At 32.8% G+C, this 15,344-nt stretch overlaps 1 protein-coding gene across 5 annotated transcripts in view; it reads right to left on the bottom strand.

Moving 5' to 3' along the window:
- CCDC91 (coiled-coil domain containing 91) overlaps window positions 1–15,344 on the bottom strand; it is a 355,737-nt gene that overhangs the window by 232,451 nt on the left and 107,942 nt on the right. For 3 of the 5 annotated variants that reach the window (XM_081309051.1, XM_081309048.1, XM_081309047.1), the window contains 3 exons: window positions 3,859–4,019; window positions 2,738–2,941; window positions 1,626–1,730 (listed from right to left, as the gene is read on the bottom strand). In XM_081309051.1, the coding sequence (XP_081165177.1) occupies window positions 1,626–1,730; window positions 2,738–2,941; window positions 3,859–4,019 (470 nt within the window). Of the gene's footprint in view, window positions 1–1,625; window positions 1,731–2,737; window positions 2,942–3,858; window positions 4,020–7,668; window positions 7,758–10,180; window positions 10,313–15,344 lie in introns of those variants that run through there. The other 2 variants (XM_081309050.1, XM_081309049.1) reach the window with 2 other exon arrangements.

Below are 15,344 nucleotides of genomic sequence, written 5' to 3'. Positions count from 1 at the left end.
AAGCTATGAATATATATGAAAGAAGAACATTCCAGACAGAGAAAATATGAGTGAATCATGAACCATACCTTTACTACAAAGAAGAAATGCCCTTCCCACTCATGTATTCATTCAGCTGAACTTTATTTTGAAGTTTGGCATAATAAGTAGCTGGGAAGATAAACTAAAGGAGCCAGAGAAGCTGGAAGATTTACATTGGAAAGCAAATAGGAATAAAGGTTGAGATCTGGTCTGATTTACATTTAAAACCCTATCTGCTGAAATAAAAACTCTTCTCAGGAGAAGAGCCAGTACTGGAAATTTAAAGGCCACGCACATATTACAATTATTCAGGAAAATAAATAACTAAATGCATAGTTTGTCACATGTAAAAACTGATATGGAGTAAAATAAAACAGAATTTGGTAAGGATGGTGGAGGGGTTGCTAGTATTATTTGGAAAGGCCTTCTGATAAGATAATATTTGAAGGGAAGAATGTTAAAAACAACAACAACAACAAAAACTATGCATGGATCTGAAGGAAAGACACTCCAAACACTGGGATAAAACAAAATGACTGAGAACAGGATAGGAAAAAGATAAGGAAAAGGGATCAAAGAATGTAAGGGCTTTTAATATAGTTAAAAAGAACTTGGCTTTTAATGTAGTTGAGGATGAGAAGCCACTGAAGTAAAACAACATGATCTAAGTGTTAAACCAATCACAGGGACTATAATTTGGGAAATGGAAGGCAAAACAAAAAGATTTGTTATATGATACTTTAGTATTCCAAGGAAGAAATAATGGTAGCACAGAATAGGAGCAGTGAACCTGAGAATAAAGAAATCAGAATATTTTGAAGGTAGGATCAACACATTTTGCTAACAGGCTGACAGAGAATAAATTATATATATGTATACATGTATATATATATGTACATATATACACACTCTCCGATATGTGTTAATGTACATATATACACATATATTTTATTTTATTTTTTATTTATTTTTTTAAAATATTTATTTTTTAGGTGTAGATGGACACAACACAATGCTTTATTTTTATGTGGTGCTGAGGATCGAACCCAGGTCCCGCGCGTGCTAGGCGAGTGCTCTGCCACTGAGCCACAATCCCAGCCCCTATACACATATATTTTCTATATTATAAATGTGGGTTTTAGCCTTAGCAATCAGAAAGATGAAGTTGCCATTTACTAGAATGGGAAAAACTACAGAAGAAACAAATTTATTAATAAAAAATTTGAGAAAGAAGAGACAATTACTACAATTTATAAAAATGTTAAATATCCTTTTTAGATTTATAGGATTCTAAACTCTTCATGTAATTATAAACTCTTCATGTAATTAGAATACTCAGTTGCCAAAGTGTTACCTACTAGAAACAGAATATTTTTCACCAAATTGTTTGACCTCAAACTACTAATCCTTAATGTTTCTCACAGATTACACTTTCTAAAATGGCCATCTTCACTGATTTCATCCATGCTGATTAATGTTTTATCATTTATTCAAGCCAAGTATAAGATTTCTCATTCATAAGACATTTACCAAGCAATTTTTGAAATTACGTGCATACTTCATCAAAAGGGCTACATTTTAAACTTTAAGTCCACTAGGCTTACCTGAAGTTCTTTGTATCTATCTTGAAAAGAAATGGCCTCTTGCTCTTTTTCTTTTAGGAAACCTTTTTCTAACACACTATGCTTTTCCATTAATGATTCAACATCCTAAGAGAGAAAAAAAATAACAAACTTTGTAATGTTAATGAACACAGAAAATACCTGTCAAGGAAAGAATCCATAGGAAGTTTGGTTTAAAATCTAATAATATTATAAATTATATCTTTCATTCTAATTTCTACCAAACACTAGAATTACTCTAACAAATGAAGAGAGCATCTCAAGAAATTCCCATTGACAAAACCAATCTCTTATATAAACTTTCTACAAATTTGTTAAGATATTTATATATAATTGTAGGAAAGACAGATGAGAACATAAATAATTTATGAAAATTATTATACATCTAAATATTCTTGTCAAATATCCCAATGATGCCTGAACTCCCATAGGGAGAAGTTAATGTTATAAAACTTGAAATCTGCATAAGATATATAATACTGCCTGCTTCCAAAGTAAATTAAACTAAATCAGAAAGAAAGTATTAGCTGGGTGGGGAACCCTAGTCAAATTGTTCGTATCTTTAAAAATTCATATATAGTCAATTTGAATGATCACATATGAATATTTGAAAACAAAACATTGTTTTCAGGAACCCCTGCTCACATCAAAATCTGAGGATACTCAAGTCTTTCATATGAACTGACATAGTATTTGCATAGAACACTATGCACATCCTCCCATGTATTTTAAATCATCTGTAGATTATGTAATATAATGTAAATACACTGTAAATAGATATATTGTATTGTGTATGAAAAGCTAACAAAACAAAAATGATCCGTATGTGTTTGGTACATGGGTTTTTTTTTTCCCCTAATAGTTTTGATGTGTGGTTGAATCTAGATATGGAACCCATGGATATGGAAAGCTAACCACTTTTAAGATTTCTTATCAAAGGCTTTTCCAATTGATAGGCTGATAGGACTGATTTAAACCCACTATTCAAGAGAAGACAATATCCTCTTCCTCTGGTGAGTTTTTAAATATAATTTTGGATTACATCGAATTTTCAGTTCACACAATCCAACTTTTACTTTTTAAGCAAGTATTACCTTTTTAATTCTTAGTTTTTCTTCTTCAGAGGCTTTGAGTTTAATCTCCAGGCTTGAAATTTTTTGCTGAAGCTGTATGTTTGATACATGTGTTCCAGAATCCTCAGACTCATCCACAGTAGCAACTGTTCCATTACTTGCCTCATCAGTTAAGCCCAATGGAAAAAGTGGGATATCCAGATGAGTGTGTGTTGTTTGCTGAATCTAAACCACATTAGACACAGACACAGACAAATATACACGTAAGAAAGAAAGAAGAAAAGACAGTTCACACTTTTTCAATAATTAAAATATCCAAAGAGCATCAGAAACCCCATATGGAAAATAAATTGAAGCAAAGGTTCCAAAATGATTTCCCACTTGAAACAAATCTACAGAAGACCTCAAACTGTTCCAACAACATAATCCTGGCACTAAGAATCAAAATTTCCCATTAACTTCAAAGCCTAAGGTACTTCTTATTTTGATAATAATGCATTTAAAAACTTCTTAATGCTTTTTCTTATGTTTGAAAATGTACAATTAAGTGTAGATACATCTGATACTTACCAGTTCTTAATTCTATGCACGTAGAATTTTTTTTACATTTTAAATTGTAAATTAGAATTTGAAATTCATCAGTGATCTCTATTTGATCAGCATTTTTTTAGTAAAGTTAATAGGTTACTTAAAATTGTGAATTATACTTCAGAAATCTAACTTTAGAAATCTAATTTCAGTACACAGCACAATATTTGGTTCAACAAATATCTGAATAGATGGACTATGACTGCTGCCTCTTTAGTTTATATCCTAAAATTAATATAGATGCTCTAATGCACGTAAACATGTTAAAATTCCCTTAAAATAGAAATAACTATATTTTTTGTAATTATTTTCCATTTTAAAGTTCAAGATTTGAAATACAAAGCTAATTCCACTTGAATAAATAACTAAGGCTACCCAAATGTTTTTTTAATTGTGCCAAAAAAATCATAATTACCTTGTTTTTAAACTCTAGGTATTGCAGAAATATTTCTGTTAGAAAAACTAAATTGAAACAGAAATCATAAAAGAATCAAGTAAACCAGTATGTACTTTTTAGGTATACAAATTTTCTGTTAAAATATACTTGTCTTTACCTGTGCTTTAGGAATTGTTTGATTCATAATAGTACTGTCTGCATGTAGGTTCTCTGGTGATGAAATGATGGCATCAGAAGAGAGGCATCCAAGTGAAGGAGACGAGTGGTCATGGTCCAAAACAATCTCAGGAGAAGCTGGTGAAAGATGGACTCCAGATACTAAAGAACAACAACAACAAAGAATAAGATATTAAAGAAAAAACAGAGAGAGGACAGGTTGAAAGGAAGAAAGACAGTACACAGAAAAGGAAAAGGGTAAGGGAAGTAAAAGCAATGAGATTAAAAATGAGGATTTTATGACTATTATTCAGGGATCAATACTGAAATCTAAAACTAGTGTTTCTAAACTTGACATAATATTTCCATATAAGACTCAAATGTGTAAGGTCTTAGTGCTTATATACTAACTTCCATAACACGTGCATTTGGAACTCAAAGGGGATGGATGAACACACACGAACACACACACACACACACACACACACACAATTCTTTTAGTTCAGAAAAGTCCATTTATTTGGGTAGGAAAAAAGCACTGGAGGGCCTACAAGTGCTACATACAGGAACTGGGCACTGGGAGGACATCAGTGAGCAAGACAGATGCACTTATATACTCAATGATCTTATGAACAGTAGGAGGTCAATCAACTAAGTAAACATTAATTAGTATACAATGCATAAAGAAGAACAATTACTGGGAAATAAGGAGTCCAACTGTCTCCATATTAAGTTCTTATTTTGTAACAAACAAAAATTTTTTTTCCTGTTAAAGTCAATTACAGATTATTGGATTATTTCTACAGAAATATAATGTTGAAATACAGTTTTACAATTAGTTTCACAACCATCACTACATTGTGACTAGGATCCTAATAAAAAAGTCATAAAAGAGGGAGTACTTCCAAATTCATTCTATGAGGCCAATATCACCCTGATTCCCAAACCAGATAAAGATACCACAAAGAAAGAAAACTACAGACAAATATACCTAATGAATTTAGATGTAAAAATCCTCAATAAAATTCTGGCAAATCAGATACAAAGACACATCAAAAAGATCGTGCACCATGACCAAGTGGGATTCATCCCTCGGATGCAAGGCTGGTTCAACATACGGGAATCAATAAATGTAATTCACCACATCAATAGACTTAAAGATAAGAACCATATGATCATCTCCATAGATGCTGAAAAAGCATTCAACAAAATACAGCATGTATTTTTTTTTATGTTCAAAACTCCAGAAAAATTAGGGATAACAGGAAATTACCTCAAAATGGTAAAAGCTATATATGCTAAGCCTTAGGCCAGCATCATTCTAAATGGAGAAAAATTGAAGACATTCCCTTTAAAATCTGGAACAAGACAGGGATGCCCTCTCTCACCACTTCTATTCAACATAGTTCTTGAAACACTAGCCAGAGCAATTAGACAGATGAAAGAAATTAAAGGCATAAATATAGGAAAAGAAGAACTTTAATTAGCACTATTTGCCGATGACATGATCCTATACCTAGCAGACCCAAAAATTCAACCAAGAAACTTCTAGAACTAGTAAATGAATTCAGCAAAGTGGCAGGATATAAAACCAATACCAATAAATCAAAGGCATTCCTGTATATCAGTGACAAATTCTCTGAAAGGGAAATGAGGACAACTACTCCATTCACAATATCCTCAAAAAAACAAAATAAAATAAAATACCTGGGTATCAACTTAACAAAAGAGGGGAAAGAGCTATACAATGAAATCTACAGAACCCTGAAGAAAGAAATAGAAGAAGACCTTACAAGATGGAAGGATTTACCTTGCTCATGGATTGGTAGAATTAATATTATTAAGATGGCCATACTACCAAAAGCACTTTACACATTCAATGCAATTCCCATCAAAATCCCAATGACATTCCTTGCAGAAATAGAAAAAGCAATCATGAAATTCATCTGGAAAAACAAGAGGCCCAGAATAGCTAAAGTAATTCTAAGCAGGAAGAGTGCGATTCCAGATTTTAAACTATACTATAGAGCAATAGTAACAAAAACAGCATGGTACTGGCACCAAAACAGGCTGGTAGACCAATGGTACAAAATAGAGGACACAGAGACAAATCCACAAAATTACAACTACCTTATATTAGACAAAGGTGCTAAAACCATGCAATGGAGAAAGGATAGCATCTTCAACAAATGGTGCTGGGAGAATTAGAAATCCATATGCAACAAAATGAAATTGAATCCCTTTCTCTCACCATGCACAAAAGTCAACTCAAAATGGATCAAGGAGCTAGGAATCAGACCAGAGACTCTGCATCTAATAGAAGATAAAGTTGGTCCTAATCTTCATCATGTGGGGGCAGGCCCCAAATTTCTTAATAAGACACCTATAGCACAAGAGTTAAAACCAAGAATCAACAAATGGGACGAATTCAAACTAAAAAGTTTTTTCTCAGCAAGAGAAATAATGTGTGAGGTGAATACGGAGCCTACATCCTGGGAACAAATTTTTACCCCTCAAACATCAGATAGAGCTCTAATCTCTAGAGTATACAAAGAACTCAAAAAGTTAAACAACAAAAAAGCAAATAACCCAATCAACAAATGGACCAAGGACTTGAACAGAAACTTCTCAGAAAAGGATATACAATCAATCAACAAATACATGAAAAAATGCTCACCATCTCTAGCAATCAGAGAAATGCAAATTAAAACTACACTAAGATACCATCTCACTCCAATAAGAATGCCAGCCATTATGAAGTCAAACAACAATAAGTGCTGGTGAGGAGGGGGGGTACACTCATACATTGCTGGTGGGACTGCAAATTGGTGCAGCCAATTTGGAAAGCAGTATGGAGATTCCTTGGAAAGCTGGGAATGGAACCACCATTTGATCCAGCTATTCCCCTCCTCGGACTATAACCAAAAGACCTAAGAAGAGCATACTACAGGGACACAGCCACATCAATGTGTATAGCAGCACAATTCACAATAGCTAGAATGTGGAACCAACTTAGATGCCCTTCAATAGATGAATGGATTAAAAAAATGTGGCATTTATACACAATGGAATATTACGCAGCACTAAAAAATAATAAAACCATGGCATTTGCAGGCAAATAGATGGCATTAGAGCAGATTATGCTAAGTGAAATTAGCCAATCCCTAAAAAACAAATGCCGAATGTCTTCTCTGATATGAGGGGGGTGACTCAAAATGGGATAGGGAGGAAGAGCATGAGAAGAAGACTACCACTAAATAGGGAAGAGAGGTGGGAAGGAAAAAGAGGGAGAAGGGGAGTTGCACAGGAGATGGGAGGAGAAACTCATTGTTATACAGAATACATATATGATGTTGTAATGAGAAAAAGAAAAAAAAGTGTGTCACATTAGATTGGATAGAGAGAAAGGATGGGAGAGGAGGGGAGGAGTAGGGAGGATAGGAAGGGCAGCAGAACAGAATAGACAATATGATTGATGTATGTACATTCCATGTATGTTTTATATATCAAAATGCATTCTGCTGTCATGTATGACTAAAAAAATAAATAAAAATTAAAAGACAAAAAAAAGTCATAAAAGCAAAGCCTATTGCCAAGAATAAAAAATGGTGCTGGGAGAATTGGAAATCCATATAAAAAAATAAAATAAAAAAGATAAAAATGTAAAGGACAAAACTAACAGATTATACATATATGACTTTATTTTCAAATGTTCCTTCACAATTCAAATAAATTATGTGCTCTCATATTTAAGAAAAGTAATTTTTAGAAGTAACTCATTTATATGTTTGACTTTCTAAATTATAAAGACCTTTATTCCACATTGGCATCAGTAGCAACGTCAGTGAAGTTCTACCATAAATTCTGGAAGGCAGCTCACAATGGAAATTGCATTTTTCCCTGAAGAGAGATATTTATAAGGCCATTAGATATTAATAAAGTAAAGAATACATTGACTTATGATTGGCACTTTAAAGTATTATTTATCTTATCTATATTTTATTATGTAGCAATATTATTTTTGAGATACTATGTGTCATATCAGATACTTGATTCTACATTCACAAACAAACATTTCAATTTATTTTTACTCAAATATAGAAAACTAAAACTTAAATTCATGTTTATATTTGGTAAATACTCTTCAGAATCTTTCTAATTTTTATTTTATATGGTGGGAAATAAATCTCTAAAAATATTCCAACTTCTAGTTGTGAATTATAATTCATAACAAAGATATTACTAATGAACTTTTAAAGGTTATGAAAAGTAGCTTATACAATAAGAAGGAATATAGCCTTCTGATGAAGATACAGATTCTGAAACCATGCTGCCACAACAGATACAAAACAATGCGCAAATTATTGTAATTTATCTGTTATTCAGTTTCTTTCTTTTTTTTGAGAGAGAGAGAGAGAGAGAGAGAGAGAGAGAGAGAGAGAATTTTTAATATTTATTTTTTAGTTTTCGGCAGACACAATATCTTTGTTGGTATGTGGTGCTGAGGATGGAACCCCAGCTGAGCGCGCCACCGCTTGAGCCACATCCCCAGCCCTGTTATTCAGTTTCTTCATCTATAAGATGCACACCGAGTTGCTGGTGGAGCTTTAAATAGGCTAAAATATGTAAAGCATTTATCACAGTGTTGCTATTACTTTCATTACTATTTTAAAGGTTATTATAAAAATTTATAGGACAAGAGTGTTTATGACCCTGTATTCAAGAATATCTTGAAAGTATCATTTTTAACACCTGAATATTTCAACTCCTCTTTATGTCATTCATATTTATAGCCATATTTTAAAACAAGATCTATACTGTCTAAAGTAAATTTTCATCCTGTAACATTAAGTGTTCAAGTATATCACATCAGGAGAAGAAGAAAAGCAGTCAGAATATATGAAAGGTGGGAAAAAAGGAGAACAAAGAAAAGCAAAATAAGGACAAAGTAAGGGGGAGGTTTAGGAAGCAAAATAGGAATCCTACACTTCACAGTAGCTATCACCTCCCTCTCACCTTTTCCCTTCATAAACAAATTTCCTGAATAATGTATAACACCTATTTCCATTTTCTTCTTCCTTAATCCTATCATCACCCCTCTGGACCTGTTATTAGAGATACTACATGTCATTTCAGCTATCATTAAACTGAATGAACTCTTCTGATCTTATCTCTCCTTAGTTCTCAAGAACACAAATGGTTTTCCATTATCTCCTAGATTTTCCCCGTATAAGTTGACTAATTTTTTTTCTTTCCTTTTCAGGTTCTTTCTATATTAAGCCTTAAATTTCATTTTCCTACACTTTTGAAATCACTGAATACAGTATTTTGGTTTGCCACTTTAAAACCCATTATGAAATTATCAATTAAAGGCTAATGGCAAACAAATCCACATCTCAGGCATAAATAACTCGTCACATCTCTACATCATTGTACTCACCTTATGACCAGACAGATCCATTTGGATGTCCAACAGGTACATTAAACTTAACTAACATTTTATATAAACCATGTTTGCCTCATTGTTTTCCTACTCAGTTAACAGTACCTCAATAAACACTGAATTTACCAAAGTCAGAAATGAAACCACTGTAAGTGCTAACTTTACTCCAGTCACACCTTGCTACTAAAATTCCCTGATTATGTCATACTGTTCAATACCTTTATGATCTCATAATATTATTGCCTAAGTACAAGCCATGGAAGTGGAGTCAAAAATGCATTCCAATTTGAAATAACTGCTTAACAGTTAAGGAGCCCTAGGCAAATTATATAAACCCCTGCAAGTCATAGTGTCCTCATCTGAAAATGAGAAAATAATATGTGCCTAAAAAACCATGTTATAGAGCTTAAGTGAGATAATGTATAGAAAGCACTCAGCTCAGTGACAGATACATGGTAAGTACAACATTAAATGGAAAGTGTCACTAACATTATCATTCAGTAACATTCAAAACAAATTTTTCCAGGAATCTTTTTGCATAGTCCATTACCCACCCAATCATAACATTATCCTAGGTTGCTACTTTTTGTTAAAGATATTACAGAATTTCTAAATACAGTAATAATGATAATGTCAAAGCAAACTGACATATCAGAGATCTATTAGATATGTTTAAAGCAGTAATTAGAAAAAAAATCTATATTCTTGAACATATCAACAAAAAAAATCAATGAATTAAATCCCCAGTTGAAATTAAAGATACAAAGAAAACTTAAAAAAAAACAGAATAAGAAAAAAACACACAGATAACACAGACTCATGTAGATTAATAAAAAAGTACATATAATTTTAAAAACCCTGAATTTAAAAAAAATCATACCTTATTTAACCAGTAGTAATAGGGGAGTACAAATATACAAAATTAAATGGCAAAGAGAAGATAGTTATCAAAACAGAAGAAATTTTTAAAAAATCTTGACTCCTCTCTGAGCATGGAAGAACACTCCTATAATCCCAGTGGCTCCGGAGGCTGAGGCAGGAAGATAGCAAGTCTCATCAATTTAACTAGACCGGGTCTCTAAGTAAAAATACAAAAGAAGGCTGTGAATGTGGCTCAGTGGTTAAGCACTCCTGGTTTAATCCCTAGTACCAAAAAAAAAAAAAAAAATCTTGACTCCTCTATACATTAAGGAAATATATTAATATATTTTAAAACTTAGAAAAATGGGCAATCCTTTATAGAAATGTAGTTTGCAAAAGTTGATTTTGATTACCGCTTTTAAAAAACACTTCTTGAAAATAAATCTATTTCTTGGGAAAGAAAATTACATTATCAGGCAACTAACCTACAAACAATGCATAAGATTCAGATTATTTCAAGAAAAGGTAATGATCCAGAAAACACTGTTTTTCATTGCAACAAAGAAGATCAAATTATTAAGAATAAATTTAGCAAAGTGATGTGAGGAAAACTAAAATGCTCCTGAAACACACAAAGAGAGACCTAAACAAGGTAAAGATATCCCTTGCAATTGTACAGGACAACTAAACATCATATAGATGCCGGTCTTCCCTTAGTTTATTTATAGGTTCACAACAATCCCAATATAATATCAATAAGCTTTTTTAAGATAAATGTACATTTATCTACATAAATGTACATTAAATGTCACATGGAAAAAGTAAACCTGTAAAAATAACAAAGCACTACAAAAGAAAAGCAATAAAGAGAATACCTGCCTTGCTTATTAAAATGCATTAAATAAACTATATTAAAATATAATACTATCATTATTAAAATATGCCATATTAAATTATACTAAAACATACTATAAAACTTCTACACATAAAACAATGTATTATTTGATGAAAATAAAAAAAAACTCAACTATGAGTGTATGAGTGAAAGAAGTGTATAATGAAAGTGGTTTTTACAAATCAATGAAGCAAAGATAGACCTGTTAATAGACAGTACTAATACAACTGATTAGCCATTTAGAAAAGGCTAAAATTACACATATTTCACATCAAACACAAATATAAACTCCAAGTATGAGAAAAGATAAATATTTTTAAATGACTCTACATAAATGCAAGACAAAACCCTGATTAAGTTTTTTTTTACCTATGGTCTAAGAAAGACTACCTATGGCTAGGTTCTAAACACAATAAAAGACTGAATAATTTGACTATTATGAATATATACAAACTTTTTTCTGTCAAAAGTTACTTCTAAAAGCAAATCAAAAGCCTACAAGCTAGGGAAAAAAAGATATGTGCAATACATATTATAGATAAGGCCAATATTCCTAATATTTTAAGAAGATTTAAAACTGGGCAAAGGATTGAGGGGATTAAAAATAAGAAACTTATAAGATAATAGGCAAAAGATGTTTACAAAAAACTTACCAAAAAGAAAATATGCAAATGGCCCTCAACAGTGTAAAAAAACAAAGAAACATGTACCTATTTGTCATAATACAGTTCAAAACTAACAGGAAGATAAGGGACAGATGAGAATGAGGCAGAAAGACAGAAGAAATGAATAGCAGAAAACATCTTTTCTCTGAGTAAAGGTTTCAATACAGTTTTGGACTTTTAGAACCACGTTAATGTTGCACATAGTTGAAATAAAGAAAACAAAATTGAAAAACAGGAAATAGGGGGATTAAATCCTAAAATGGAATATAAATAGCAAAAAGAAAAAAAAAGAATTAAATCCTATTGCATATGAATGTGGGATAAGTAATCCAGGTTTTTGGTCACTAGGCTTTTGGTATCTGGGTTACTTTGGGACTTAGTATTTTGACTATCTGCCCTCCATTTAGGAACAAAAGAACACTAAATAAATATTAAGAAGGAGAAGAAAGAGAAGGGAAAGAAGAAAAAGGTGGAGGAGGAAAAAGAATATGGAGAAAGCAAGCAAATGTTAACCTTTGAAGAAAATGGGTAAGGGTAAAAGAGAATTCTTTGTCCATTTCTTAAATCTTTTTATTGATATGCAGATTACAATTGGCAGAAAGCCAAACTAGAAAGGCAACTGAGAGAAAGTGGTTGAGGGAAAAATAAATAATCCTATAAAAATAAACTATAAATAACAAAATAAGGAAAATAAAGATTTGGGAGAAATGTTTGTCTCAGAAATTAATTTAGACCACCAAAATAATAATAATAATAATAATAATAATAATAATAATAAGTGGTAAATTGTTAGCCAATTCAGGATGCCTGTAATCCCAGAGGCTCTGGAGGCTAAGGCTGAGGCAAGAGGATCACAAGTACAAAGCCAGCCTCAATAAAAAGCAAGGGGCTAAGCAACTCAGTGAAACCCTGTCTCTAAATAAAATACAAAAATAGGGCTGGGATGTGGCTCAGTGGTTGAGTGCCCCTGAGTTCCATCCCTGGGACCCTGCCCCCAAAAAAACAGAGAGAGAGAGAGAGAGAGAGAGAGAGAGAGAAAGAAAGGAGACACTCAGTATGCTTTTTCAATAATCCAGTCAAGAGATAATGGTGACTCAAAAAAGGAGACTAAGATTTGAGGTACTGAGAGGTGGCAAAACACTGCATGAATTTTGTAAAGATGTGTAAAAAAAATTTCTGATGAATTGGATATAGGATGAGATACAGAATAATCAAGAATGATTCCAAGATTTTGCTGAAGTGAATGGAAGGAGAAAATCTCAATGTTTAATAGGGGGAAAGCTGCTGATGGGAAAAGTAAGGGGCAAAGACACTATTGTTTGGATGTGGACTTTGCCATATGTCATTTCAACTAGACACTTGGACTCTTAAAACTATCTCAGACCATAACAAGCATCAGATTTACTTAGAATGCACATGCTAGAAACACATCATACAGGTAAGGTAAAAAGTTTCTCTTTCAAAAGAAAAGTTTCATCAATTAAAACTTAGTCTCTGCCCTCAATACAAATTCTAGTTCCTGTGCAAGTAGATAGGCTCTTCTCAGGTGACTGTGAGGCCCACCTTGGCTTAGAAGGCAGGCATATGCCTCATAAGACTTGCTATCTCTTGAAACAACTTCATAGACACCACTACAATGATATCTCTAGAAAAGACACACTTGGTTACAAGTACCAATACCCAGGAAAGACCTGGCTTTCAAGCAGGTATACATATTTCATTGACAGAGCTCCTAGACAACACAGAATGTTTTATTTTTCCTTGAGGTACTACAGATTGAATCCAGGTCCCTTGCACATGCTGGACAAACACTCTACCACTGAGTTATATCCTTAGCCCTTTTTATATTTATTTTGAGACAGGACTGGCCTAAACTTGGAATCCTCCTTTCTTAGCTTCCTGAGGAGCTGGGATTACAAGCACATACCACAATTCTCAGCATTATTACTTATAAGGGTCATATTTACCAGAAACACTGCTATCTGATAACAAAGATGCTTGTTTCCGGGGAATAAAATTTAAAAATTAATCCAATATCAACCATGACCTTAGAGAAGAATATGTTGGTTCTGAATGTCTAATAGATATCCAAGTTGAAAAGTAAAGAGACTGTTGGTTATGTAAATCTGAAGTCTATAGATTTAAATTTACTCATAACAGCCATCCCATTTTGAAAAGAATAACTGAAACAAAAAAATGCAGTCTAACTGCTTCTAGAAAACACAGATCAAAACATGCCTCAAAAGTGCAAACACCAAAAAGAGTTTATTTTACCCATAAAAGACATATGTCTTTTCTAGTACATAAACACTAATTTTCATGTAACAAAATATTGCCATACAGATATTTTAATTTTAAAATCAAAAGCAAAAATGGGAATAAAATAAAGATGATATTCTATACCCACAAGCAAGTTTAAGAACTGTAAGCAACTCGAAATAACTTAATTCTGTGATTAGCAAAATTAAGAGTAATTCTACAACCTTCAATATTTAATTTACTTTTATCTTCTATGATGAAAACCACTGTTATCTAACAGTGTTCCTTTTAATCATCTTAATGTTAATTTGTAGTTTAATATATATGTATTGGTAGAATGATGGAAATCATCAAAGCTAAGGAAATAAAGCCCATTATCAACCTGAAATTAGTACATGAGTATACACTAATATTTGTAAATAATATGAGGAAAGTTTGTTGTCATTCTTTTAGTTGTCTTTTTTGTGGCATTTATACATTTCTATCTTTAAAGTATTATATTCAGAAGGCTCCTCATATATTTTTGAATATATAGTTAGTAAATGCATCAATTAAGTGGTTTACAACTCTTTCTTTCTTTCTTTCTTTGGAAAAAGGAAAAAGAACTTTTACTGCTTTGCTAGCAAAGGAGAAACACAGGGGACCCCTGTCCCAGAGACTGTGATTCTGTTCATCAGTAGGAATGGGGGGGGGGGGCTTTTAAAGATTCAAAGGCTACATTTCACATGTTCTCTGTTAGAGTTGTAATTCACTTGTGAATTTGGAAAACAGTCATTTCTGAGATCTTCTGGTACCATACCCAAATCCCAGATTACTTCATTACTATGGTGGGTGTGTACTCAAGGACAGATAAATCTGCCTAAAATGGGGAAGAAAGGTAACCCTGTTTCCCCTGAGATTAGGGAGCAGGAGAGATTAGGGAGGAGCAGGGAGAAAAGGAGAGAAAGAAACACGGCTACTTAAAAAATGTTGCAGTGGCAGAGCAGCAGGGGCTATAGTTAAAACATAAAATGGAACACTGTTACATTTCTCCACTGTCAATTCCTACATTCCATGTCTATGGAAAAATAGGCAATGACATTTACAAACTGCTTCCCACTGAAAAAGGGCGAAGCTGGGGGAAGTGAAACCCAAAGTCCTTATTCTCTATTAGGTGCAGTGTGGAAAATTAAGGACATTCAGCATCAGAGCAATCCAGAGGTCCACAGCTGCAGAGGGCAAGTGACTGGACAAGGCATACATAGGGCAGGGATCATACAGACAACAATAAACAAGACAGCAAAGCATTACTTTTTTGAAAACATTAGCAGAAAACCAATTGGTATTTCAGCCAGTCTCTGAAAATCATGAAGATAGTAACTCAT

This window comes from Spermophilus citellus (genome assembly GCF_964194105.1).
Source record: "Spermophilus citellus genome assembly, chromosome: 10".
NCBI classification, from domain to species: Eukaryota; Metazoa; Chordata; class Mammalia; order Rodentia; family Sciuridae; genus Spermophilus; species Spermophilus citellus.
Note: the sequence above shows the minus strand (reverse complement) of the source record. Positions and strands in the feature narration are given on the sequence as shown.